At 40.4% G+C, this 13,372-nt stretch overlaps 1 protein-coding gene across 5 annotated transcripts in view; it reads left to right on the forward strand.

Moving 5' to 3' along the window:
• Positions 1-13,372, forward strand: part of PLXNB2 (plexin B2) — a 248,393-nt gene that overhangs the window by 165,462 nt on the left and 69,559 nt on the right. For all 5 annotated transcript variants that reach the window (XM_057378720.1, XM_057378730.1, XM_057378741.1 and 2 more), the window contains 4 exons: positions 3,611-4,721; positions 6,430-6,612; positions 7,812-7,934; positions 11,741-11,841. In XM_057378720.1, the coding sequence (XP_057234703.1) occupies positions 3,624-4,721; positions 6,430-6,612; positions 7,812-7,934; positions 11,741-11,841 (1,505 nt within the window). In that variant the 5' untranslated portion in view covers positions 3,611-3,623. The remainder of the gene's footprint in view (positions 1-3,610; positions 4,722-6,429; positions 6,613-7,811; positions 7,935-11,740; positions 11,842-13,372) is intronic.

Here is a 13,372-nt window from a genome sequence, read left to right on the forward strand (position 1 = left end):
ATACTCCTTTTTTTCTGCAGGCCTTYTGAAGATTTGTGGGTGTTATTTAAGGTTATTTCTCTTGCATGRGTAGAAAGATGTGAAGTTATGGGTACTAACTTCAAAATTGATCTAGCTGCGGGGCAGAGTTCTGGTAGTTGTGTGATTCCAACACAACGTCACTTTATGGTAGTTCCCCTGTATGAAGTGTTCTCCTGGGTGCCCTGTGTTTCCTGCACATAATTTCTAGAGTTTCATGTTTCTTGTAGGAAGCAGTCGGGARGACTGGAAGCAGGATGGAGACAAGACTTAGAGAGAGGAAAAAAAAATGATGTGGTCAAATGCTCTGTTGTTCTTTTATCCTGAGTCTGCTAAGGGCTTAAAACTAAGTGCAAATTGAGGGTGGAGGGTGTATGGCAGCTGTCAGGGCCAGGGCATGACTTGGAGTAGAGTAAGCCACCTGTGCCTGTGTAAATGCAGCATGGGGTTAAGCCATCAGAAATACCTTTGCTATGCAGAACATCATGGATTCCACGCTCCAGGCTGTGCTTCTTACACCTTTTCTCTTGTGTTTCTGTGACTTGTTCATGTAAAGCAGAAGCTTTTCACAGCAGGAAGCTGCTTCTTGATACATTCCCAGAGCATCTAATTCAGTGCAGCATCTGTGTTAATAGCAGCACTGTCATTCTTATCACATCAGCTGGTTGTGGAAGGATTCTTCCAGCTGCTTCCTCCCAATTAAGTTAAGTTAAGCTCAGGTAAAAATGACCTGTGGTTGTAGTGCATCTCATTTCATTCTGTTTGCTCTTTTTCTTTCCATAAGCCTGCTATTTGAGAAGTGAATGAGRGTTTAATTCTGAATCTCTTCATAGCATATTTAATTTTTGTTTACTATTTGCTTTGAAGGGCGGGTGGAAAGTGAAACTAATAAATACAGAGAATGATGAACTGTGTTACCTTGCATAGAGGTCTGAGCTAATCTGGTGGGGATTGGCATGAGACAGCAGTGGCAGGGAGTAAATAACAAAAACAAACAAATAAACAAACAAAGATAAGGCACAATTAATGGAGAGTGCATGTAGTTCTGAATAATTTAAGTCCAAAATTTTATARGTAAACAAGGCAAAAAATAGTAGGGTGGAAGCATTACCCATTTTTATGCAGAAAATTAATTACTCCTCTAAGAGTCTGGTTTAGAGATGCAGAATGTACTTTTTCTTATATCTGGCTCTGCATGAACCAGCAAGACTTCATTCTTCTGGGACAGAGGCAGGAGTATTACAAATGCAGCCTTTGTGTCCTGGGTGCCACCAATGGACAAAATAGGATTTTTCAATCCACTGAAATAAATGAACATGGAGGTGATCTGAGTACAGCAATTAAGGTGCAATAAATTACTTTCCATTCATTTAAAACATATTTTGTAAGTAGAGCTATTTATGGGAGTTTCTTTGACTGAGARCAGAGATCATAATAATCTAAAAATAATTACCTTGTGAGAAAAGCAGGAAAAGATATGAATCTCAATTCTGCGTTTGATCCTTGTGCAATAGATAACAGAATGATAAAACTGGTATGAAACAACACTGCAGTAAAGTGTCAAGCTGTTTTTTTATTTCATTGCAGATAACTGTAAGGGATAATATTTGAAACAAGATGACAAGCATTATCACATGTCATTTAGCCATGGAGAAGTAAGGTGGGATCAAAGCTTGTTTGTAAAATTGAAGTCCTTGGGAACAGTAAGAAAAGAGAGGAATTCAGAATTCTGGGTTCCTTAGTGCAGGTCAACTGTTGTGGTAGAGATCCAAAACTTCATTAAATTGCAAAGCATACACTGAAGTCTGTGTGTCGGAAGCATAGGTTACAATTCTTGGCCTTTTCTTGGTCATTGTCATAGGAACTCAATCTATCRTTAGAAAGTCCAGCTTGTGCTGCCAGTGATGTACTCTCCTGTCTTTGACATTTTATAGCTATCTCCTCAGTTTGGTACATGATAGGAGCTTCAGCAAAACAAGATTGAAGTTAGCCTTTTATTTATTCTTCATTACTACCCAGAGTTACATTTAGTAGGTTTTTGGGGATTTAGAGGTTCAGTTCTTTCTGCTTTTAGGATGGGTCTCACCATTGCACATTCATTTTCTCCACAGAGATATACTGGAGGGCAGGTGTTGTCTTTCCACATTGCTGTCAGTGCTGAGGTGGTTTGGCAAGCTCACAGATGGCTTGTGCTCACTACAAAAGTCATTCCTTCCCTGTACAAACTTTTGCATCCACATTGTTAACATTTAGTCTTAGTTATCCAGTACAAATGATGATTCAGCCGTTCTCTCACATCCCACCAGAGTCTGCTGCTCTTGCCAAAACAGAAGTAAGAGCTGACACAGGAGCATGGATCCTTTATTATTATTTTTTTTTAATTTTATTTTTTCAGTTCCTGGTTTCCAGAGCATTTAATGCTCTTTTCCTCTTCCTGTGAGACTTTTGCCTGCTAGATTGCTTTGTTAAAAGTTTCCCTTGTCTTTTCTCTTGTTTCCTTTTTATTTAGACTTCCAGATATTTTCAAATTTAATTTGAGATTCCCTGTAAGCTTACAGTTACTTTTCTCATCAGATTAAGGAATCCCATGACTAACTTTGAAAATGAAAATATGGTGGATCATATTTAATTTTCCTCCAAACARTATTCCTTTTCCTCCTAATATCAATGTGTCCAAGGCTACCACCTTTTGTTTTCTGCTCTCAGAACTAAACACTTAAAGAAAACACTGACAAAATGTTCTAGGTTTGGGAAGCCAGCCAAGACTCCTCATTTAACTCTTCAGATTAAAATTAAACCCCTGCTAACAAATTTCAGATAGTCTTTGTCTGATTCCAAACAGCCAGGCAATCTGCTTGGAAAGTAACAATTCTGAAAGGAAAATAAAGGTAACAGAATCAAACCTCAAAAAAWTCTTAAGACAGATTTGAAGCTATTAGTCTGCAGTGCTCTAGAGAATGGAAGTGTTGGACCTTAATGCATACCAGCAGTCAAGGGCAGAGTTGGATATTATGGGTCTACCATATTCTGGCTTCACAATGATGATCAGGGTAACGCCTTCTCAAAAAGCATCAGCAGCCAGATCCAGATTTGCTTGTACTCAGTGGAAACTTTTTCTTGCTTTCTGAGGAAAATCCCACAGAACCAAATGTTTCAAACACCTTTATGTAATTTTTCCCCTACTTCTTAAGGAGGAGCTACCCAAAACACTGAGTTTCTCCAACTTATTTTTAAAATTTCAGTGGTAAGTAATTGACACGGTATGATGCCTGTCTGGACAAGCACTATCACATTTTGTTACTCCCTATAGTTTCAAATTGGTTGTTGTTCTCATTGTGYTTTAGCACAGGATTGATTATCTAATTGGTTATATGATAATCATTTAGACATATGACCTTGTTAAATCCTTCCCCAACAGATTAAATTGCTAGGCAATTAACAGGATTTGAGGCGTTCCATAATCTCCATGCTGTCTGCACCTGCACAAGGATAAGTGTATTTAAGTCATGAAAGATAAAAAMTACATTGCTCAGTTTTGTGTAAATTGTATTTTTCAGTATGTTTCATGGTATTGTTTTCTTTCCCTTTTTAGGTAATACATAGAAATGGCTTTATGGATCTGGACACTGACCATTTTGAGCTGTTTTTGTGTCACCTTATCCAGAAATGAGGAACTGAAATCTTTTCAGAGTGCTACAGAGCTTAATCATCTAACGGTGGATAATGACACTGGGATAATCTATTTGGGAGTGGTAAATGCGCTGTATCAGCTTACAGAAAACCTTGAAGTAATAAGATCTGTAGAAACAGGTCCAAGAAAGGACAACAAAAAATGCACACCTCCCATTGATGAAAATCAATGTAAAGAGGCTGTACTGACTGACAATTACAACAAATTACTGTTGCTGAACAAGGCGGATAATACAACTGTGGTATGTGGAAGCCTTTTTAAGGGAATTTGTGCCATCAGAGATCTACAAAACATCAGCAATGAGAAGTATTACGTAGACAGTAGTGGAGAAAAGTCCTTTGTAGCAAGCAACGATGAGAATGTATCCACTGTGGGACTGATCACTTCCTTGAATAACGACCGAGTGCTGTTTGTTGGGAAAGGGAATGGACCAAATGACAATGGKATCATAATCAGCACTCGGCAGCTTTACGCAAGGGATGGCAAAGACATTTTTGAAATGTATACAGACTCAGCAGCTGTTAAGTCAGCTTATCACTCATCAAGCACACAACAATTTGTGGCCGTTTTTGAGGATAAAAATTATGTTTATTTTATTTTTAATCAACAAGAGAAACAACCTGTCAACAACCGCACACTGATTGCACGCCTGTGCAAAGATGATGCCCATTACTATTCCTACTTTGAAATGGACTTGGGTTGCAAAGATGATGATGGTGCCTATGACCACTGCCATTCTGCTTACGTCACTACGCCAGGAAAAGAGCTGGCTGAGAGCATGGCTCAGCAGGGACAGCCTTCAGATACTCCCTCAGATGACAAAGTTCTTCTTGCACTCTTCAGCAAAGTAAACAAAGATGACGGCTCTCTAAGATCAGCCATGTGTGTGTTTTCCTTGCGGCACATCAATGAAAAGATGGAAAAAAACCGGAATGATTGCTACACTAAAAAGAACACCAGCTCATTTTACAAACTTTTTTCAGCAGAAAACCCGTGTGCATTACATGGACTGGTAATATGAGTAATATAAATATTAGCTTTAGAATCTGTGTTAGAGTTTGTGGAAAATACACAACTACATGTTTTAGGGCTTTGAGCTAAACAATATTAAGGTGACTGAAAACTCAATAGATGGATTCACTATAGAAATGGAATGTGGTTGGGGGGGTTGTGGAACAGGTGGTTCAAGTGACAAAATTTCGAGTCTTTTAAAAAGCATTTGATGTTTTCTCAAAGATGAGTGTTGCTTTCCTAAATGCATTTCTTTTAAAGTGTTCCTTCTACTATGGAAGTTACCGAGTAAAATGCAGGGGTTTTTTTTTTTATGTCCATGACCAGATTCCAGGTGATCATTATACAAACAATTCTGGTTTCAGTCAATATATTTATAGTGCTCCTAAATGGTGATAAGAATCTTTTAGATGGTATTTGTAATTCAGCATTTGTAATTCAGTATTTGTATTTTTAGACAACTGAAATACCTAGATTTCTTGTATTCAGATGGTGTTCATATTTTGCTGTGGCTCAAAATACTTTAGCATGATAGCCATCTCCTTTTTTATGGCTTTTTATGGTCATTACCTTAGCTACAAGGTTTTTGGAGGGTACACCCATTCAGAGACAGCTCTTCAATTTATAACTGTTTCTGGGAGGCAATTTTCAGCGTCTCTGTTGGTGTATGATTGTGCTGCCCACATCACTCTATTCCCAAGCCCCACTTGTGCATGCCACTCATTACTAAGCCAACTCTAAACTGGGTTGACAAATTGAATCCTCTTAAAAATAACCCAGCTAGCTTTTAGGAGGATGTCTTAATTTCCCAGCCCGAAMAAGGTACACATTTGCAAAAGCAACTGTTTGAGCACAGCTTGAGATGTGCCATGCTCAGGAGGCTGTGGAGTCCAGGGAGAGGAGTGAGCAGCTGAAGAGGCAGGGCATGGGAATAATTTTTGTTGGTATTGCCCTATAATCCTTCACCTTGTGAGACTGAAGCCATCTCCCACACAGTAAGTCACTAGCACTGATAAGCCAAAAGAACACCTTTTTCTTCAAACCACCAGTGTTACTTGCTRCAGCACCCTGCATATGGGGTGAGCATCAAACACAGAAATCCTGAATGTGACAAGTGGAGTGGCCATGGCTTCTGACTAAAAGGAGGTGTGGATTTCAGATCAGCATGATGGTTTTCTTACCCAATATAGCAGGAAAGGCAAGGTGTGAATGAACTTCCTTCTGGTGGCTCTTGCTGCAGCTCGGGATTAAAGCATGGTGAAGAGGGAATGTGTTGAAGTTCATGAGACAGTTGCCAGGGAGTTGCTTTCTATGGATTGCAGTGAGATAAGAAACAAAACAGCAATTAAAAAAGCAGTCTTCAAGGCAAAGTTGGTTAACCCAAGTCTCTATGACATGYTCATTTTAATTAAACCAACTGGTAATTTTTAAACTGCTGCTGTATTGAAATAGAAACAAAAAAAAAAAAAAAATTCTTTCTCTGTGTCTCCTGGAAAGTGAAAGCATAGAAGCAGTTCTCAATTAGCAGGCTGCTGTCTGATTGCTGCCTGTTGGCTGGGGGCAAATGCCCAGACAATCCATTTCTCYCTTTCTACTCTTCGATGTCTGAGGGGTATTATGTTGTCTGGTAACAGGGCTGCACTTCATTCTTAGCTAGGAATTAGTGATCTGAATGTTTAACATCACTCTGTATTGCTATTCCTTATTAGAATGCAAGCAAAAATTTCCCCTGTGGCTCCGAGCACTTGCCGTACCTTTTGGGAAGTAGGAATGGTGTTACRGAGAAGCCGGTGCTGCAGAAAGAAGGGATGAATCTCACGGCTGTCACTGTGGCTGTGGAGAACGGGCACACGGTGGCATTTCTGGGGACATCAGATGGTAAAATTCTTAAGGTAATAAACTGGTTTAAAAGACTGGAAGGTGTTTAAAAGGTTATGAACTGTAGTGATAGCATACTGCTACTCCAAAAGTAAATGGGATTTATAAGATCTCATACTAGGAGCAAATTCTCTTGCAGCTTGGTGTTTTTCATCTCAGAGAAAAAAMCACATTATTTCTGATGCACCTCAGCTATCTGATACACAGATTGAATTAGCATTGCCTGAATGACACTTTTCCCAAAGGATTACATACCTACTGAGAGCTTTATATAAACAGCCTTAGGTAATCTAACAAGGYTTTAGCCTTATCTCAATTCAAGCTCATACTAGTTTAAGAGCAACTTTTCATTTTGTAGTCATTCTGGCCATTCAGTGAATAGAGTGAATGCAAAGCCCAAGCTTAAACTCTGGTGAATTCTGGCTGTGTGGTGCTCRAGGCTTGATATTTTTCTGGTGTTAAAAACACCAAACACCTTTTTTTTTTGTTAAAGAAAAGTAATGGCTGTGTCCAGCCTTAAACCTAGCACTGYCAAGTCCCACCAAACCACRTGGGAAGTGTTCAAAAGGCATGTGGATGTGGTGCTTAGAGACATAATTTAGTGCTGAGCATGGTAGTGCTCGTTTAGTGGTTGGACTGTATGGTCTTGGAAGTATTTTCCAATCTTAGTGAATCTGTAATTCTGTGTCCCTAAGTGACACATCTATATGTCTTTTAAATATCTCCAGRTTACTTAACCAATTGCCTGGGCAGCCTGTTCCAGTGCTTTRCAAACCTTTCTGTGAATAAGTATTTCCTGATATCCAATCTGAACCTCCCTTGGCGCAGCTTGAAGCCATTTCCTCTCTTCTTCTTGCTTGCTAATTGTGAGAAGAGACCAACCCCACCTCACTACAGCCTCCTTTCAGCTAGTTGAAGAGAGCAATAAGGTCKCCCCTGTGCCCCTTTTTCTCCAGAGTGAACACTCCCARCTCCCTYAGCCGCTGCTCATCAGACTTGAGCTCCAGACCCTTCACCAGCTCCATTGCCCTTCTCTGAATAYTCTSCAGCACCTCAACGTCTTTCTTGAAGATTCTTCTTAGTCCTCCTTTTGTTCTTAATATATTTTTAGAAATATTTTTATTGTCTTTTGCAGCAGTAGCCAGATATAATGATATTTTGGGRAAAAACAAACAAACTGTTTCTACACTTTCTTTTTCCTTCCATAAAATAGGTGTTCCTGTCMTCCACTGCAACTGAGTACAGCTCTCTTACAATCGAACTGAACAAACCCATAAAGAAGGACCTGGTCCTTGACCAAACCCAAGAACATCTGTACGTGATGACCACAGACAAGGTAATGTGCCCTGTTTGCATTTAGGACCAGCCCCTCTTTTGCTTTCTCTGCAACTTTACATGAGATTTATACATTGACCAGTTGTTCCTGGGAGCTGCCCTGTTTGGTGGGACTCCCCTCACTCACTGTGTGGAGCCCTTTGTCAGTCTAAGCTGATGGGCTTTTTTGTTGTATCTTGGAGATCTGTAATGTCTGTGATGTTTAGCGATGGGGAACGGGAAGTGCATTCCCCTCTGAAGCTGTCACGCAGRGTCTGTGGGAAGGATGAAGTGCAGATGTTTGGCACCAGAACACCTCAGGGTCAGGCAGCCCTGGAGCTCAGTGTGGGGCGCGTGGGGTAYAGAGGATGCTGCAGCTGCCATCAGYTCTTTCCCAGGGCACGTCAGGAGTTAGGGTGCTGATGGCTGATGTACTCACCCTGACACATCTGTAAATCCCCCAGMAGTTTTTGCGGGCCAACAACTAAGAAGCAATGAAGAGAATTTGGGAAAAACTTAAGTTCAAGCTTCTGCTAGAACTGAGTGCAGCAGGAAAGGTCCAGCTGTTCTAGGAAAGGCACAGGCAGTCTCCTCTTGGTTCCCCTTCTTTTTGCAGTCAGGTGGGGGCACAATGGAGGTCTGTGAAGAAGGGGAGGAAAAAAAAGCAAGTAGGAAACAAGAGGGATGCCAGATTTCTCCTCCACCCCCAGCAGTAACCCTCTTCTGACACTTTCCTTTGTGGAGGCTGGAGCTGCCAGCCTCCAAGGCTTGGTTCAGCAGCTCTCCAGGACAAGGTGGGTGGGTGACAGGCTGTGACCATCTGCAGCCCTGCCAGTGACATGGAATGCAACATGGGAAACGCTCCGCACCAGTGACACAGGGAGAATGAGGGGGCTGTGAAAGCAGAAAACAGCACAAGAGGAATATTTTCTGCCTGTTTTATAAAAGGATTAATATGAATTCCTGCTGCAATGTTACTGTTTAGCTGGAGGTTTTCAGGCTAGGAACCACATTGGAAAAAATGCCAAAAAAACAACTGATAAAGTATTTAATAATATGACTGTGTGTGAGAGAAGTTACTTTCTTTGTTTTTCTTTTTTTTTCTTTTTTATCCTTTTTTTCCCTTTTGTTCCCCATTTTTTCTCCCCCTTTTTCTTCTTTTTTTTTTTTTTTTTTTTTTTTTGAGTAGTTGGTAATTCTCATTTGGCTTCTGTTCAGATTTGGAACACAACTCCAAGCTTTAACATTGTCCACAAAACTCTGGGTGGCCTGGCACCCCATTTGAGAAGCTGGCACGTTATATAAAAGCCCTGAGGTCCCCACCAGACTACTGTGTGTGCYACTGAGCAGTGTAAGGGACAGCAACAACCTTGAAGGAAGACAAGCTTTTGATGACAGTCAGCTTGAAATGGTAGAATTTAGAAAGACCACTGGCAACTTTTTTTTCAGAGAAAACCTGCAAAAAAATCATTCAATCACTACAAAACATTTAAATTTAGAATGCAGCCAAAGAAAGGATTTCACTTAAATCTTTTCCAAGTAGCTCTCATAGACACTTCAGTTTCTGAATAATGTGAATAATAGTTTTCTTTTACAAAACCTGTTTAGCTTAAATATGAATAGCTAAAGTTGGGAGCTCTGTAATGGCATTACATTACTGTCATCTCCAGGAGTTAATTACAGTGAGCAGTCCCACCCACTTTTAGAAGYAGACAGACAGGAGGAGAATGGAGGCCTTCAAAGCTGGGAGAAACAAAGTGACATAAGCGAGGGGAGAAGAATAAATGATGAAATGTGCACTTCTGGGTTAGGCATGGCTGTGGGTTGTGGGAATAGAGATATCAGAGCCCTGATTWGTGAGTTTAAATGGTTAAACAATAAAGGACAGCTGGCTGTGCTGAAAGGCATGCACACTGCTGAGCTACCTGGCAGATGCAGACTGCCTCAGCACTTAGAAATGAATTGCTTGGGCTCTGTAAGCACTTGAACAAAGTGAAAATGGTGATGTGGTAGGTGATAGCTTCTTTAAAAAGAAAYCAGATCAAGAGAAGCACAGGGAAGAGCGATACAGAGGTTAAGAGCCATAGTGAGAATCAAGCTCTTCCCTTCCTCTTTAACCTTTCTCCCCTCTTCTTTTCTGGCTTCTGCTGTGGTGCCAAGAGCASTGTGGGATTTTGAGCAAATGCTTTCAAAAGTCAGTCCCCTCTGCTCCCAAAGCTTGGACAGAGAGCCGGAGAAACCCCTTGCAGCTCCTTGGGGGTCTTGGAAAGGAGCTTAGCACCCCTGTGCTGCTCTTGCTGGTTTATTGCAAGTGTACATCACTGGTGGGATCCCAGATTCCTSAAGCTACTTACTGTACCGGGAGGAAAGCAGAAGACTCTGGCAGTCACTTACCATGATCAACCTTGTTTGCTTGYTTCAGTTTTAAACACTTTTTGATTTAGAGTGCCAATTAGAAAAGCTCTAAAATTAGTTTCTTTGTATTTTGAAACTGGCTGTTAAAGGAGCTGKTTTTTTGGGTTTGGTTTCGGTTTGGTTTTTTTTTGTTATTAAGGTCACATAAAACTTGCAGAGACGGCAATCTCTAGGGCTTGTTTATGCCTGCCAGAATTGAGAAAGACACATGTTGTCATTAAAAAAAAAAAAAAAAGTCATTCTCATACTGGCTATTAAATTACTTATGGGTACCAGTTAGTGAAAGAGTACCAGTACTCTGGAGTTATTCAGCTCTAGTTAGCTAAAAAAAAGAGAAAGCTGGAAAGGTAAATCCCTGCATTAATAAATGCAAGAAAATTGCGTAATACTGATATTTTCCTTAACTGAGTCATTTTCTTTAACTTTCCAAATGTGAAGAAAAGGCCAAACTCAGACTGTCAAAGTAGCTTTGTAATTGCCAGTTGTTTAGAATGAGACTATAAGAAAGCCTACATCTCAGAGTAACTGTTTCTACACTTTCTACACTTTTTGTGCTCTTTCAAAGTAGAACATAGTCATAAACTGGAAGATGTATTCCTGTTTTCCTTTTGCATCATTTCAGCAGCATAGCTAAAAGGAATGGCTCTTCTTTCTGTGCACCAAAGAAAATGTTTTTTATTCTCCACACCATAGGAAATCAAAACCAGAAGTTGTATATTTACTGGGCGAATGAGACATGAGAACTGATGATGTTCTTTTYCCTGCTGCCTCCTGTCATAATTATTCCCATTTTATTTTGTGAATGTATTGCATGGTGGAATGTTATGCATGGAGAATGCAGTAACCCAAAGCACCCTGGCTCTCTCATGCTTGCAGACTTTCTGAAATGCCTTCTGGCTGGAAGTGCATTTCCAAACAATTTCCCTTCCATGTTAGTGATATGGAAGGGAAAATACTTGCTTTTAAAATTATCTACCCAATACCAAGTTAGCCTTTTGAAAGTATCCATCCTACAGTAGCTGTTTCTTGATTTCAGAACATYGTTGATGCAGTTTCTGTCCTGAGGTGCAGATTTCCACAAGTAATATTACTGGAGGAACTGAAAAGCTCAGTTTTTGTAAGACTTGCTCATAATTCTTGAATRTAACAATGTCCTACATTACTTAGAAGACTGATAATATTGGAGTGGGGAAAAAAGCAGGAAAAGCGTGAAAGGTAAATTCAGACTTTGTTAAGGGGAAAAAGAACAGACTGGTTTTATGTGTATTTTGTTAAAATTAGGCTGAGCTCTGAGTATAGTAATACAGCTTCGAGCCTTCTGCTRCACAGGCAATGACATGTACTAAGTCCACAAACGTTTCCCCCTTCACATGYCTGCTCCAGTTTTATATTTGCCTTGCTTTGGTGTTGCAGGTGTACCGACTGCCTGTGCAGGACTGCCACAAGTACTCAGACTGTGAGAAGTGCGCGCAGGCGAGGGATCCGTACTGCGGCTGGTGCGTCAGGGAGGGCAGGTGAGTGCACTGCCTCTCTCAGGTGAGGCCAAAGAGCTGCTCCAGGCTGGACATGTGCTCTGGTCACTGCTTGCTGTGCTGATCCCAGCCCTCTGTACTCAGTCTCCTCAGTCATTTCATTTTATCACGCAGACGTTGATATCAATATTCTGTGTGCACAAATACATCCCCGTTGACTTCTTCAGATCTGATTAGTTTGGGAAAATATATACTTTTCTGCTGGTAGTGAAAATGATTATACATCTTCTAACTGTATATTTTATCAAGCTTTGAACAGTATAGTCAAGTGTTCTCCCAGAAAATAAAAAGTGCTCCCTATTTCAAATTCAGAAAATATAGCATATATTTTAAGTACATCAGGAAAGCGTAAAAAAAGAACATAAAAGAAAAAATGGTTCCATGTCTAAAATAGAGTGTATAGCTCAAATGCTGGTTTTATATAAATATCATCTATCAAGATATGTAGCTGCAGGGAATGCTCACCTACCTGTAGAAGAGCAGCAAGTGACATTTTGCTGACTATCTGCAGAGGTTCACTGAATGAATATTCAAGCACATGTAAACTAGGACAGCACTGAACAGCCCTGGAATGTCTCTTCTTTACACTCTGCATTGATTGGAGTGCCGAGAGGGAAGAGCAGTCCTACAGTTCTCTTTTTGACTACTAAGTTAATTAACCCCTTGGCATGAGTGGTTGGGAATTCGTGATTCTAACTTCTTGCTGTTGGAACAAAGGGGCTGTTTAATTATAATATGCAGATGAATTCCAGGCTTCTAGTTTCCTGCCTGAAAATGTGAACTATCACATTAGGTTACCTATCAGCCTGATGTAGCATAATATGGAGCACTGCAGAGAAACTTGTGTGGAGTGTGCAGGTTTATGTAATATTCTGTAACTCTTCCAGCCCAGGGTTTCAGTTGCTGAGGAKGAAACTTGAGAATTTTGAATATAACCTCAAACTCCTCCTGGGCTGCTGGGAGTTGAAGGCCATGTCATATATCATAAAAAGGCAATTTTCCKTAGATTTCCCTTCAGGTTTCTCATATGACCACTGACCTCAATATCTCAAAATATTAATGGTTTCTGAGAACAGGCAAACATGAATTTTCACATTTGCTAGTATTTATTTCCAATGGGGAGAAAAAAGTGTTTCATTCCTAAGTTTCAGTTCTGTGTCATGATCACACACAGCACTTAGTCCTGTGTTTAGGGATCTGTTATGTGACTGTACACTCTATGCAAATAATTTGTTTAAAGGAGTTTTGACAGAGCTGCACTGTGTTAAAGCCCCTGACGAGTTAAGAGTTGACTTTCTGCTACAGCAGCCAGAGATCCTGCAGCATTTTCTCTTAAACTTTGCACAGAATAGTCCCCACTTCAGCAAGCTATTGTAGCCACATACTCAGTTTCTGTACTGCAGCATTTCTTCCTGTGCTTGAGCTGGGAAAATCTCCCAGTGTTTTTGGTGAGACTGCACAATTGCTCTTGTCTTCCCATAATTGTAACAATCCCTTGGCAGGGAGAGGTCTT

The sequence above is a fragment of the Malurus melanocephalus genome, unplaced genomic scaffold (genome assembly GCF_030028575.1).
Source record: "Malurus melanocephalus ecotype Western Australia unplaced genomic scaffold, MMel_1.1 scaffold_11, whole genome shotgun sequence".
NCBI lineage: Eukaryota > Metazoa > Chordata > Aves > Passeriformes > Maluridae > Malurus > Malurus melanocephalus.